This window comes from Natator depressus, chromosome 10 (genome assembly GCF_965152275.1).
Source record: "Natator depressus isolate rNatDep1 chromosome 10, rNatDep2.hap1, whole genome shotgun sequence".
Lineage (NCBI taxonomy): Eukaryota > Metazoa > Chordata > Testudines > Cheloniidae > Natator > Natator depressus.
In genome coordinates, this window is record NC_134243.1 from 35,455,865 (window position 1) to 35,471,150 (window position 15,286).

Sequence of the window (15,286 nt, forward strand, 5' to 3'; positions counted from 1 at the left end):
GCCCCAGCACAGCCTGGCCTGTGCTCCCAAGCTGGGCTATAAGGCAGCTTTCAGACTCACCCAAGAACCCCCCGCCCAAGAAGCCAGCTGCCCTGCACCAACCCAGGCATGTTCACACCCATGGCCTGTGAACAGAACCTTCTGCATTAGCTGCTCTCCCTCAGCAATGGCGTTGTTCCCCCTTCCATACTGGGGTCCCCTGGAGGCAGTGCCCAGGAGGGTGGCTGGAGCTCCCCTCAGTGCTCACAGCCCTGCTGCCTTTGATCACAGCACAGCACCAGCTGCTAATAATCTCCCACAGCACCCTGCCTGCTGCACAGAAGAACAGGAAACCCACACTAAGGCACAGGGGGTGATGCCAGGCTGGAGCTGGGGTGAAGCCCTGCCTGCAGCCAGCTCCCTCTATCCCCAAGATGTCCCTCAACATTGCTGCATGTCCAGAAAATCCACATCCCCCCTCTTACCTCCTGGCAGCGCCAGCCAATGGTGGAGACTCCCTGCATGATCTCTGAGCGGCCACAGTGTCCCCTCTCTCCCACCCCAGGGACCTTGAGTAAGCCTCAGGTTGGCTGGGGGCCAAGCTGATTGAGTGAAATGCTTTGCCCGCCCCCCCGGGGGAAGGGGCGGCTACACTCCCTGAACACTTGCCATGCCATGGGGGGGGCGGCCTGCAGCTAGGGGACACCCCCCGCAAAAACAAAGCCCCAGGTTAGACCAGGGCTGCAGCAACACACACTCCAGCCAACCTCATGCAGACACCAGCAAAAGCAACTTCTTTATTGTACCAAAGGCCACATGATCCGGTGCAGCAGCCTCCATGGAGGAGCTGGTCCGCCTCTCGCCACCCCTCCCCCCCAACCAAAATCAATGCAGTGCCACATTCAAGCCGCTAGAGGGAGCCCCTGCCTCACATAGCCTAGAACCACCAGGGGGGACTTTTTTTTTTTTTTTTTTTAAGTAGTTAGGGTGAGATTCTCCACGGTGCCCATGTGATTTAGGAGCCAAATTCCCTTCAAACAGTGATGGAACCTATAGCCCTAAATCACACAGGCACTGGGAAAATCCCACCCCTATATTTTAGTTCCCGTTCACATTACCCCCTTGGCAGGCTAGCCTGGGATTACTCATGAAGCGCTGGCGGGGCGGGGGTGGGGGGCACGGGAGGCATTGAGACTGGCCAAGGAGCTGGCCTGGGGGTTGTTTCACGCTCCCCTTGCACACGTGACTAAGTACGACAGCTCCTTAGGGCAGTATATCAGGACCAGTGTACTTGAGGCGAGGCCCCTAAATAAGGTGGCGTGGGGTCAGAGGCTCTTGCACCTGCACAAGTCAGTAGGAGCGGTGGGTGCTCAGCTCCTGAAACCAAGCCACTTAGTAGGTAGCCAAAGGGCGCCACCCATTTTCAAGCTCAGGGAACATAGGGCTTGAGCAGAGAAAAACAAACAGCTGCAGAAGTGTAAGTAAAACGACGCCGAGGCCCATGGGGATTGTGGAACAGTCACCAAGAGAGACAGCTACACCCGGATCGACTGCAGAGGCTACATCCCAGTGGGAGAGGTGACCCAAGCTGCGTATCCACCCAGGTGGCCTATTCCTCATCCGGTCCCCTCACCCCTTGGGGCATGACAATAGGCGGCTGTAGGATGTCAAGACCTGATCAGCTCAGGTAGGTAGAAGCAAGCAGTGCAGGTGAGCTTGCAATAGAGATCCTGGTTTCGTGGCCTCATCCCTGGGGGCTTCGGGGGGAAGGAACATGAGCTACATACAATACAGCCCCTCCACCGCACATTAGCAGCAGCATCCACGTAAAGTCGGTCAGTATCAATCCCAGCGGTGCGTCTCCACGAAAAGACCCACAGAGCGCTATGGACACTGAAAAGCAGCAGGGTGCGGTTCAGCAGGTGGCTGGCCACTGGGGCGGGCTCCACAGGTCACTGCTTGCGGAAAATGAGACACTTGTTGTTCGCGGGCATGTCCACCTAGAGGCACAAAGCCAGGGTTAGAGCTCTGTGGCAGCACCAAGAGGCCTGTTTGTCAGGCAGCTTGGCTCCAGCTAGCTGTGTACAAGCCCTAGAGCACCAAAGGCCATCGATGCTTGGGAGGGGGAAATGGGAAGACTCCAGCCCCAGCCTCTCCAGCAGGAGGCGCTGCAGGGAACACAGAGGGAGCTCTCAGCTACGCCAGCCCCAGCCTCTCCAGCAGGAGGTGCTGCAGGGAATGATGTGAACTACGATCAAATCACACCAGACCTCTGCCACGCCCACAAAAGCACTGGAAAGAGGCCAGCCCCCTATCCACCATCACCAACCAGATTCTGCTATCGGGGAGGGGGAGCACTGAGGGTGGCCCTGGCTCATATTATTCCCTTCCATCCCAGGGCCCAAAAGGGGACGGACTCATGTTTCTGCTGCAGAGAAGGAATGGTGCTTCCCCCACACGGCTATGAAATGAGGGCCAGAGAACGCAGCTGGCCGTAGGAAGGAACTATCTGCAGACACCAGTGCCGGCGGTGCTCCTACTGCAGTGCTGCCTGGTCCTGAGCTCTAATTCCGTCCCACGAGCCGGGCCTGTTCCCAGTGCTCCAGTGTTAGAAGTGCCGCCTTCGGCCAAGCCATAGGGCAGGGTCCGGTCTGCCCAGCTCTGGCAGGGGAACCCCAAGGCGTGCTTTGAAGGGTGGACAGTCCCACCCTCCTAGCAGTATCCCCCTGTATGTGGGATCCCAGGCCCCCGTTGGGCTCTCACTCAGGCTCCGAGACAGGCATGCGCCCTCTCGGTATATGGGAATCCAGCACAGTGCAGCTCTAGGCACCCACCATCCTCTCCAGACACATCCCGTTGGCCTCGGCCAGCTGCTGCAGCAGAGCTGTGTCCCGAAGGCCCCAGGCCGGGTTTCTGCCAAGGAGAGAGACCAAACATCTGGCAAACGTATCATTCCCGCCACATGGCCACAGGCCCCCATGGTGCTGAGGGCTCTCGGACTCTGGGGTTCAGAAGAAGTCCCTCCCCCACACAGAGGGCTAGGAAAGCGGCAGCCCCAGGGATCCAGCCACCCTCAAGAGATCCTGTCTGGGGTTCTTGCCCAGGACTGGCGTCGCCCCCAGAATGCACCAGCTGTGGTGTGGTGGCTGGATGATCACAGGGAAAGGGGTACTGTGGGTAATGCTTTCAACCCCTCAGCTAGTGAGTGGCTGGAGCAGAAAACCAGAACCAAGGTGCCGCATGCTGCCTATGACAGGGCACCTGCAAGGCCGTGCCCTGTGAAATGTGGGGGTGCAGTGGGCCCCCCCAAGGGGGTGGAGACCCAGCTGCACAACAGACTGGGGGTGGGGCAGGGGAATGGCTGGGTCTAAGCTGGTGGAAGGACCTGGGACTGACAGTCCCCAAGACTGAGCATCAGGTCCAGCATGGGCAGACACAGGGCAAGCCGCCCCCAGCAAACCCCAACCCTACCCGGTCGCGCTACCCTCTATGGGAGTTCGGTTTGCATGGCCCATTTTGCCGTGGCCTCTCTGCTGAGCAATACTACCCACCATGGAGATGAGATGCAGCCAGGGCCCTAGGTGGAGATCCACTGCACCATCCTCTGGCTGAAGCTGCACCTGCTAGTGCCAGCGACTGCATGTTCCGAGCTTGGGCGGGATTCAAACTGCCGACCGGGGGGCAGTAAAGGGCTGCTGAGCCCGTTACCAGTCTCCATAGTTCCTCAGCCCCCATGGACCCCGTCTCTACCAATGCCCTGGGGCCTGAGCTGGCCTGTGGGACTCTATGTGCCTGGCTGGGTGCACCATGGGGTCTCCTGCCTGTCCCTCTCTCAGCTCCCCCCACCCTGGGTGGTAACTGCTCCAAGCCACAAGAGGGCGTGTTGCCTAGCTCCTCCTACCCACCCCTTTTCCATGCAAAGGGAAGCTGTGGCCCCACAGACCGGGGGTGGGAGGGAGAGGGAAGGAAATGTACACTCTGCCGATTTGCGCCCTCCTCCAACCCTGCCCCCCTTCCCAAGCAACTGGGACCTAAATCTCTGCAGACGCCTGCTGGGTCTGGGTCCCTGTTGGTGTCAAAGAGCGCCTCCCCTGTGGCCACAGGGCATCTGGGCCATTAGATCCCCTTGGCCCAGCCCCTCTCCCTCCCTACACCCAAGCCAGGCTCTCCTACCTCTGCCTCAGGCAGCAGTCAAAGTCCACGTTGCTCTGCGGGCTGATCTGTCCGTTGACGGCGTAGGGCTGAGGGGACAGGACATAAAGGGATTCATTACAGAACCAACTCAAGGCATGCACCAGCTTGATGCCACAGACCAGGCGCGATTTCCCAGTGGGTCGGGATTGGGCCCAGCCCCCACCTCACCCCATTCCTAAACACTGCGGGGGAGAAATCAGAGAGCAGAGATGGAAACATGCCAAGGTCAGCAGACAGACCTGGACCCATGAACCACCCAGACCAATATGGTACGGGTGAGACACTGCCCACCAGACTGCACCCCAGATGTGTACGTAAGACAGGGGAGGACGATGGGGACTGTGCTCACACAAAGGTACAAGCTCCTGAGATGGGGGGATGGAGGCAGAGTGTTCATGTCCTAAGCTGGGGGGAAGCTTGTGTTCCGCCTAGGACGTGTGTGTAAAACCTTGCAGGAGCCATCAAACGTACAAACCAGAGAGCAGAAACTGCGAGCAGGGCCACCTGTGCCGGGGTACCTGGGCCGGAAAGGGAGGCTGCCCAGGGCTCAGCACACACTCAGGGCCAGATTTTCAGAAGTGCTGAGCTCCCAGCGTGCTAATCCAGCCCCTAGGGGCTCTAGCTTAACCCCTCACTGCCTGGGCCAGCTAACAAACAGCCTAGCCCCCGACCCAGACACACAGCACCTGCTGTGCTCATTCCACCCGCCCCTTGGGGCTCTTTCACCCGCCTGGACTGCAGGCACACAGTGTGTCCCAGTCCAGCTGGGCTGTGCCCACCGAGGGACCATTGCTTACCCCATAGGTGATCAGAACAGCTTTGGGTTTCAGCAGCTTCCCTGCTCCTTTGAACAAGCCCTGGGGAAACAAACTCAATAAAGGATGGAGCCCCCAGGCACAAGAAACTGGGCGCATGCCAAGTGTGTGATGGCTGGGCCCCTCGCAGCGCCCACCGGGGGCAGCCAGTGACCTCCTCTTTCCTCATTTCCATGGCTGGTTGTGTTCCTCCCCACCCTGCCCCTAAGCGTCTCAGCACGTGACTCCGGGCATGAGCCAGCTCCAGTATGGCACAAGGGACCCTCTCACCCTTATGAAGTGGATGCTAAAATAAAAATCGCTCCACCTGTCCCATCCGAGCATCTGAGAGAAGGATTCTCAGCTTGTTTGCTGGTACATATTGCATGCCCCATCACAGCCCATTGGTGAGCATATACAGAGGTTTGTAAGCGATCTGAGGCCGTGGAGCCACACGGGGGCGGAGAGGGGGATATCTAGAATCAGTTCAAGCTCATTCGCTCTCATTCTGACATAGGACCCTGCACACCTGAGGATTAACCAATGGGAAAGAGTAAAATTTGTCCCCCTAGGATGGGTTTGGAGTTAAACGCACAGGACTGGGAGTGAGGACCATAGGCAGGTTACTTCAGATGCCACATAATTCAGTTTCCCCATCTGTCCAATGCGGATAAAAGCACTGCGCTGCCCCAGGGGGTAGTGAGACTGAGTTCATCAATGTCTGTGAAGTGCTTTGGGATCTAGGACGGGAAGGTGCTTTAGAAGGGACAGTATCAGGGGTACAATCAAGGAATAAACATCTATAATCCACTAGATGGCACCACAGCGCTTCCGAATATTGGTTACCCAAGGCTAACCAGGGAAGGCCAGCTGAGATGCCAGGCAGCTAGAGCGTGACTGTACTCTGTGTGCAGAGACCGTCTGCCCAGCCGAGCGGGGTCCAGAGAATTCCCATAGCCCCAGACAAAGGGCCCTCACCTCAGTGCACCTCATCTCAGAGATGTGCATCATATTGATGTTGACGATGAGATCCAGGGTGTTGGGCCTCACGCCACCCCACGTCTCCCAGCTCTGGGATGAGTCCAGGAAAATCGGCGGCCTCACGTTCCTGACTCTCAGCGCCGCGATGAATGCAGAGATGCTGCGGGGGGAGAAAGAGAGCACCTCTTGATGGGCACGCCAGACCCGAGCACTGCACAAGTACTTGTTCCCAGCCACAGAACTGGCACACGCGACTCCTGCTCCAGGGGAGTGCCTGCCTTCTCTCATCCAGCAGGGAGCACTCTAACCCAGCTGCCATCAGCGCTATTACAGCAGTGACTGAGCTCCAGGCCCCACAGTGCTAAATGCCGTGAGACAGCCCCATGGAGCTCACCATCTAAGTCACTGACCAGGTGGCTGAGAAGGGTAGCCCCAGCTGGGATGGGGGGGGGGGGGGGGGGGGTTCGGCCAGGGCCAGCACTGGAGTCAGTGGAGCAAAGTTGGGCCAAACCCAAGTGCTTCTACAAATGCAAATCCCACCCCTAACCTCGGTGTCACCGGGGAAGCAACCCTGCAGCTCAGCAAGGAGCTCTTGGGCAGGGGCTGGAGCTGGTTGGATAACTAGAGACCTTCACACTCCAGGACTCCTTTCCCCAGCATGGACTTCCCCTCCCACTGTTGACTAGGAAAACAGGCCCCACTTCCCCAGCTGTCCCCTCTCATAGGCGTTATTAAGCTGAAAACCAGCAGCTCTCTCCCCCTTCACCATAGTCAGAGCCTCCTCCAGGCCCCCAGGTTAAAGCGGAGATCTCTCCTTCCAGCCTCCCATTCAGGTCACTCTTTCATAATCCTGCTCGGAAAGTGTAGGCTATTGTTTAATCCAGGGTGGACTGCCGTGGAAACTGCACCCCAGCCCCTCCCGTAGCAGCTGCGGGCAGATCACTTCCTCTGTTTTAAAAAGGGGCCTCTGACAGAGTTCCTCACATTTTGGGTTTCCAATTTGGGATAATCGAAGGGGCAGATTTCCAGAGACTCTGGGCACCGCAATCTCCTGCTGAAGTTAATGATTAAACTGCAGCAGCTCAGCGCCTCTGAAAATCACCACCCCACACCCAAGGCACTCGAAAGGTGGGGCTGAACTCCTCGGTCTTGTTTTGGGGCAGGGACTCTCTCTTACTGTGCAAGTGTCCTGCACCTAACACAACTGAGCCCTGATCTTGATTGGGGCCTTCAGTCACTACAGTAACAGAAAACCTGTTTGTATGTAGAAGGGGGCATCAGACGATGTAATTAGCAACTTCTCCAGGGTGTTGTGAGGAATACTTAATTTTGCAAAGCAATTTCAAAATGCAAGATACGCTACAAGTGCTGAAATGCACCTCTGAAAAGAGCATCCGGGGTCCCTGCATTTGTGGCTCAATGGCCCACATAGGCCATGTCTTCAGCCTATGAGTGAAATAACGTTTTTTCTACCCAACAGCCCTGCACTCTCAGCCTGGCCTCTGAGAGTCAAGCTGAGTTCTTGCTGGTGTGTGCATCCTTGGGACCCTGTTATCAGTTCCGATGCACACAGCAGCACAGACACCAGATCTCTTTCCCAGAGCCAGGCTGGCCTGGCAGGGCTAGCAGGAGCAGTGAAAACCTCCTTCTGGAAGCAGGTTGCTGATTTATAGCAGATGTAGCTGATAACAAACAACATATAACAAAAGCTCTCACCACTGATAATATGTGAATACAGCTTAAGGGGAGAACCAGGGTGGATAAAAATCAGTGATTTTAAAAAAAATTAAAAAGTAGTTTTTCCTCAAAAAGCATTTTATCAAAAAAATCTGATCTAAAGATAGTTTTAATTAAGATACATTATAGCTCAAAGAGATCTCATCATGGAATAGGGATTATAAATTCTAATTCTATAGTATGAGAATATATTCATGTAATGTTTAAGAAAAGTTCTGTAAAGGAGTTCCAACAGTTCATGGATTAGGGACCCAATCTTATGGGGTTCCAGGGGCTTCTGTATAGATTATTTAGGTTAATCTTTCTGTCTACCCAATGGGACTCAGTGCTCAGTTTGGAAGATACCATCAGAGATGCTTAGTTTTGCAGTTCTCAAACTGTGGATTTGTGTCTCCAGAGATAACATGCTTGTTAACAGCAAAAATGTTTTTAAATCAATAAATAATATATAGAGGTGAGAAATAATATACCTCAACCCTATTGTCCCTCTGCACATTTGTGTACACACAGAGTCAATTCCTTACCTCTCTCTAAAAGTGCAAAGTTTCAAAAAGTTCAATGAATAGAGAAGATTGTTGGAAGCAGAATAGACCTGGACAAGGAGAAGAAGTCTGGAGATAAATGTGAGAAGGGAGGGACAGGCAGTAGAAACAAAAGTGAAACTGTTTGAGCAGCATATTCCAGAAGGCTTGAGGTCTTTCTGAGTGTAGCCTTCATTGATTTGAGATCTACCATACCATTCTCTCACTGGAAGGGAAAACCTCTAATGGCAGCAGGCCGTAAAGGAGACCCAGTTTGGGAATATTATAATGAAGTTCCTCTACCTGTGGGTAAGACAGGCATACATGCAAAATGCAAACAGTGCAATAAAAAGAATGCAAGGCCTGGTTGCCTGAAGGAAACAACATTATGAAAAGTGAGGAAGCTGTGTTGATGGATGATGATGATGATGCAAGGAACATGTCTGAACATGCAGGATCTTCAGGTTGGAAAACTTTTTTATTTCATACTTCTTTCTTAAGGAATGCAGTGCTCATTTGATGCACCTCCTAGCCAAAGACTTCAGTGTTCCAGAAATAAAGGCTAATGTTGTTGAAATTGCAAAATACTTCCGTAACAACCACTTTGCAGCAGCTGCTCTGAATAAAGTGGGAGGAACCAAGCTAACTCTCCCACAAGATGTGCGATGGAACACAGTAGTGGACTGTTTTGAGCACTAGATCAAAAACTGGCCTAAGTATTCACAGTTTGTGAACAAAACCATGAAAAAACAGATGGCCCTGTCACAGCCAACGTTCTCAACATGGGGCTTAAGAGAAATGTTGAACACATGCTGAGTATCCTGAAGCCTGTTTCCGTAGCCTTGAACAAAATGCAGGGAAATAGCTATTTTATTGCTGACGCTATTGAAATTTGGAAGGAACTGAGTTAGATCTTCAGAACAGAAATATGCAATGACAGAGTTAAATTACAGGCATTAAAAAAACTAAATGGGACAAGCACTATCTCCAGCTCATTTTCTTGCAAATATTCTCAATACTCGGTACCAGGGTCAAACCTTAAGTGCTGAAGAGGAGTTGGCTACGACATGGACATCAAGCAATCATCCCTCCATAATGCCAACTGTAATAAACTTCAGAGCTAAGGGTGAACCATTCAAGAAATATATGTTTGCTGATGATGTTTTAAAGAAAGTCACACCAGTGAACTGGTAGAAGTCACTTAAGCACTTGGATTCAGAGACTGTTGAAGTGATAATCTCACTTTTAACAGCAGTAGCTTCTTCTGCCGGTGTAGAAAGAATATTTTCTTCCTTTGGACTAATTCATTCCAAACGGAGAAATCGTTTGGGACCTGACAAAGCAGGAAAGCTTGTTTTTCTTTTCCAGATCATGAACAAACAGGAAAGTGAAGGTGAAGACGACTGAATTAGCTACGGAAGCCAAGTTTCTCATGGTGACCTGGCTGACACAGTCGATTTAATTTTTGTTGTTGTTTATTTTAAAATTCATTTAACTATTTTAGTTAAAAACAATTTTAACAAAAACAAACCTGATTTTAAAAACATTGAATGTTTAACTACATTCAAAAATTCATATGCTTGTTTTGCTAAAATACTATACATTTGCCATTGAAGAAAAAAAATCCAGAATACATAACATGGTTTAGTTAAATAAACCAACAATTTAAATGTCTGTCTGGTGATGTTCTCCTCCTAATACAGCATGGCAAGAAAATCTTCCAAATATTATTCACCTCCCAATGACTTCATAAATATCTGCTTCAATTACCTTTGGTAAATTAAATAACCAAACAATCATTCATTTTCTGAGATAGCTGTAAAACTAATCTGAAAAGTGTTCAAAATAAATCACTTTAAAAATGTATAGTGTGTAAAAATGAAACGTACATCTATCTCTGAGTTGTGAAGAATATGTATTAAGGTTATAACAACCAACAAGAATGCACTTTTATGTAGAAATCCATGATTAAATCAAGTCATTTCCAGAATCAAGGGGCTACTGCTGAAGACACTCTGATCTCAGCTTCTTATGGGGCAAACCTAGAGGCTCTCAAGATGAGCACATCGGTTGTCCTCTGACAGCAGGAGAGGGGTCCTCTTTAGAGGAGACATGTACCAAAACTGTGAAGAAATGCATAGCCATATCCAGCGATTTAGCTCACGGAATAGACGCTAAGAGCAGGTCAATTTTACACCATCGCTTGCTAGATCACCTTTTAAATGGGAACATATCCCAGCCCTCTGCATCGGGGGAGACAGAACAGCCACACAAGGGGCTCGAGCATCGCAGTCAATCTTATTTGTAGTATGACAGCACTTTGAGGCCCTGATCAAGGTTGAGGGCCCATTGTGTCAGGTGCTGTACACACACCATAGCACCAAAGAGCTTACAGTCTAAATAGAGACGACTGATGGAAGAACGATTCTTGTCCTATCTTACAGAAGGGGCACAGAGAGATTAAGGGACACTGGCCAGGGCCCAAAGGGAGCTTGTGGCAAAGCCCATCTTCCCAAGCCAGTCCTTTAACCCCAAGAGTGTCTTTGCTATAGACCATTCTAGGAGGGTACAGGAAAGCCCAGTGCTTTGTGCTGACAGACAGGAACACATCGGAGCGGGGAGGGGGATTTAAAAACATAATTCCCATTTTCCACTCTGTCCCTCCCAACCCCCCTGCTCAGTCAATGAGGTCTGGAGGACTTTGCCTGTTTTACAACCTAATGTTCTGATTGGCGGCCGCCCTGCCCTATCCCCAGTGTCGTCATTTACACCAGATAATTTACACCCACTTTGCATTAGTGCAAATGGAGATTCGAGGCCAGGGGCAGCTCTTCAGAAAAACTAGGTGGGGTGGGGTGGAGTTGGGCTGGCATACAGATGTGATTCCGCGATATCCTGCAAAGCTGGGCCGGGGGCAGAAAGCAGAAGACAGAGACCTGTCAAAATTGGAGGGGGCAATCCAAGGTCCTGGGGGGCGGGGGGCACATCTTCCCTTTGAACATAAACAACCCTGTAACAGGTGCAGGGTGATGGTGAATCAGGTCTTCTGTGTCTTTGCCTCTTGCTGCCAGGCTCGGGAAGGTATGACACAGAGCCCCCGCACTGCAGGTTTCAAACACACAGGAGACCCTAGCCCCGCACTCTCTGAGAGCCCAGACACGGGCCTTCCAGCCACTCACAGCAACGAGGCACTGCACCACAAAAGCAGCAGAGAAGCCAATCCTGAACGGACTCAGGTCTGTGCTTGGTCTGATACCAGTAACAGGGAGGCAGGATTTTTCCCAAACACACAGCAGAGTCCCTCCATTCCCCAAGCAGCTGTTCCGGGCACAGACACTACAACTGCCAAAGCCAGTCACCAGGCTGAGACTGTCTAGACAAGAGGGCACAGACCGAAAAGGAGCATGCAAATCTCCCATCGCAGCCATGGCAACGGGGAAACTTCGAAACCTGGTAACTCCAATTCTGACAGACCCAGAATTTCAATCACGAGCAGGCTGGCTGGAAGTGAGGAGAGAGTTTAAACCAGTACCAAGATATTTAAAATGGCCAAGTTCCATGCATAGGCTTCAAGATGTGCACTTTTAAACCCGACAACCAGTGCTGGTGAGAGGGAAGGTGAACCAGGCCGGTGCGTTAAGGGTTTCAGAGGAGGTTTGGCAGAAGGGTGAAGAGAAACAATTTCCTAAAGTGCATTTTCAAACATTCTTTTCCCGGATGTAAATCGGAAAGGGATCTGGGTGTGTCATAGTGGATCACAAGGTAAATGTAAGGGGACTGTTTGCCCCTTACTAAAACTCTGAGGGTTTTTGGTTGGCTAGGTCCCAGTACCAAAAGGAAGGGGAAGGGTCAATAGGAAACCAGGATCCTGAGACTGACAGTCCCCAAGGGCAGCGGGGAGAGGCCAATGCTCCAGGTCAGCCTGACTGACAGGCCAGACAGGCTAATGACCGAGTCAGGGGGTCAAAAAGGTCCCGTCCTTCATGTGAGCTGGAATCGCCCTGTGTCAGACAGACAGAGTGGGGTAGAGCTAAGGAGAGAGCAGATCCTGTGCTGGGAGCAGGGCTGCAGTCCCAAAGCCAGAGAGACAGCCCAGGGAGAGCAGATCCCGTGCTGGGAGCAGGGCTGCAGCCACAGAGCCAGAGAAGCAGCCCAAGGAGCTGGATGCAGAGCAGCAGCATCAGTACTGAGGCAGAGTGGAGCCGGAGCTAGAACAGTGGAGCTGGGGCTGGAGCAGTCTAGAGTCGGGTGCGGTGAGCAACTGGGGCCAGCCAAGGGGGGACCCTGGGCAAAGGGCCCAGCACAGAAAGACACCCACAGCCAAGGGTCCTTGCAGGCCAGACTGGGAGGGGGATCTTAACCCGACGGGGGGCTGACATTAGGAAGAAGGGTCTCACCACCCAAAGCCCAGAGGTGTGTGGCCGCCACCAGAGCAAGTGTCCAACCCACAGCATCCCTGCAGCACAGCCAGGGCCTGAGAAGAAGGCCTGGGACCTACAAGGAACAGACTGTGAACTGCCCTGATGTTCCAGAGACACTGTTTGTGATGTTCCCTGCCACAGAGCAGGTTGATGTGTTTCCTTTAACCTTTCCCATTTTCCCTTATTCTTTTTTAAATTAATTGCTGATTAAATAAATTGTATTTGCTTTAAATTGCATGTAATGATCAGTGAGTCTGGGAAGCGTCCAGTGTAGAGAGAGTACCCCGGAGTGGGGACACCGTAGTCCCTGTCCTAGGTGACCACAGCAAGGTTGCGGAGGGGGGGTGGGGGTGGGGTCGAGCCCCCCAGGAATCCTGGGCCCAGCCTTGTTGGGGTTACAAGGACTCTGCCAGACAGGAGAGTGGAAGGGGAGTCCTCAAGGGCAGGGAGGCCTCTGGGTAAAGGAAGTGGGAGCAAGGACTCAGGTCCTTCCGCTAGCCCATTTCACCCGCGTAGTGCAGAAGCCAGGAAAGTTCCCCACAATAGCGGGATCATTCCCCCACTTACATAAACATGAGTCAACAATGTAACACTGTTGCACAAAAAGCAAACCACTCTGGAATGTATTAGCAGGAGCGTTGTAAGCAAGACACAAGAAGTAACTCTTCTGCTCTACTTTGCACTGATTGGGCCTTAACTCATTATTCCCATTTTACAGATAGGGAAACTGAGCCACAGATGGGTGAAGTGATTTGCCCAAGATCACCCATGAGATCAGTGGCAGAGTCAGGAACAGACCCCAGCTCTCTTAAGTCCCAGTCCAGTGCTCTACCTATTAGACCACACTCCTCAAATGATGCAGTAGTACTAGGTGGTTGCCAACTAGATCTTCATGCAGCCTGGCAGCACATTCTCATCACACTCCCCACTCCACTGAGCAAGGAGAGCACGCATTAAAAAGTGGAGGGTGCAAAGCTCAGGAATGACAAGGTCAAAGCCACCCTAGTGGAGCCTGCTGTTCGCCATAGCGGCAATGCAGTGAGCCCTGGAGGTGGGGTGGGGTGAGAATGCTGCAATTTTCTGCTTAATGCAGTGTAACAAGTTATTGTTTGCAAGCTCACTTTGTTAGTCTAGTCTTGTTATGAAGGTAACACTCATGGGGAAATCAGGGTCCATCTCCCACTGAGAACATTTGGCTTTTTTCATGTTTGGTGCACTTTGCATGCTTCATCTCATGACACTTCAGAACACCAGGGGACATCAGTAAATAGACCTCCATTTTACAGGCGGTAAAACGGGGACAACAAGATCAATATCAACTTTTTTTGGTTAAGTGGCCACAGGTTTTGGGTGCCCCATGTGACACCTGAAAAAACAGGCTCAGAGTTTCTCAGTCAAGACAGGCAAAAATCAGTGGCAGCTTTTGAAAATCTTAACCCAAGAGACTTGCCTGCCAATGCAGATCTAGGAGCTCCTGGCTCCCAGATCTGTGTTCTGACTACTAGGCTAAACCTCTCTCAATGTAATTAGTTACATTATTGGGATTGATCTGTGAAGATTGTGAATGGGATGGGGATTTTGACTGCAAGCGTCTTGAAATATATTCTATTGTTTTGATTTGGAATAGAGTCAGAGCAACACCCAGAAATCTTCCTGACTGGTTTCTGGGGTTGGTTTAGATTTGTTTCCTTAGTAAGCATATTCCCGTGAAGGGGATAAGTTAGTCAAAAATGCAAAAAGTAAAACAACAATAAAAAACTTAAAATCAGACAAGAAGCCGAGCTCCAATAACCACCTCTACTGCCAAGCAAAGGGACTCACCCAGAGCCGGGATCTTTATGGCTCTGGTTTCCGGATGCAATTAAGCCTGGATCAGACCAGAAATCCACAGGAGCGGAGTCACAGAGTTGTCACATGAGCAACCCCGCCACCAACTCCACAGACCCGCCCTGGATGGCAGGGCTTGCGTTAACTCAAAAACAATCGCAGAACCGAGCTGCAGGCAGGGGGCAGCTGAACAGAGACTGGTCAATGAACAACAGCCCGGCGGTACTGAACCAATCTGGGCGCGAAGCGTCCCGCGCCGGGTGCCGAGGCGATCGCCACCACGAGCCGCCCTGGACTCACCGGACACCCGGGCCAGGCCCCGTGACACCCACACCCGGCGGTCCCCCTCTAACCCGCCCCCGGTCTCCCCGGGCTCGGAGGCGGCGGCCCCGCCGGCAGCTCGCCCCCACCTCTCGAGGCACTTGGGGTCCACGTCGGAGGGCTGCCAGAGCAGGTTGGGCAGCGCCCGGGCGCAGTGCACCGCGTGCTGCCCCGAGCCCGACGCCACCTCCAGCAGCCGCACCTCGGCCGCGCCGGGGCTCACGTAGTCCCGCAGCACCCGCAGGATGGGCTCCTTGTTCCGCTCCGCCGCCGCTGCCACGATCATGCTGCGCGGAGCGGACCCCGGGAGCTGCCACCGCCGCAGCCCCAGCGCCGGGAAAGCGCGTTTGCTCCACGCCGCGGCGGCGGAGCCCAGAGCGGGAGCCGGCCGGAGCGCGCAAGGCATGCTGGGAGTTGTAGTCCCGGAGAGTGCAGCATCCCAGGAAAGGTCGCGGCAAGGTCAGAGGAAAGAAACAACAAATCCCAGAGTGCACCAGTCCAGGTTCCCTGT

At 52.6% G+C, this 15,286-nt stretch overlaps 1 protein-coding gene across 1 annotated transcript; it reads right to left on the reverse strand.

Annotated features, from left to right (window-relative positions):
• Positions 1-815: 815 nt before the first annotated feature.
• On the reverse strand, positions 816-15,120 carry METTL26 (methyltransferase like 26). The gene is made up of 6 exons (XM_074964691.1): positions 14,865-15,120; positions 5,946-6,108; positions 4,971-5,030; positions 4,153-4,220; positions 2,814-2,892; positions 816-1,979 (listed from the first exon to the last, which is right to left on the reverse strand). Exons 1-6 carry the CDS (start codon positions 15,059-15,061, stop codon positions 1,932-1,934), a joined length of 615 nt encoding a protein of 204 aa, XP_074820792.1. The 5' UTR covers positions 15,062-15,120; the 3' UTR covers positions 816-1,931.
• Positions 15,121-15,286: the final 166 nt, after the last annotated feature.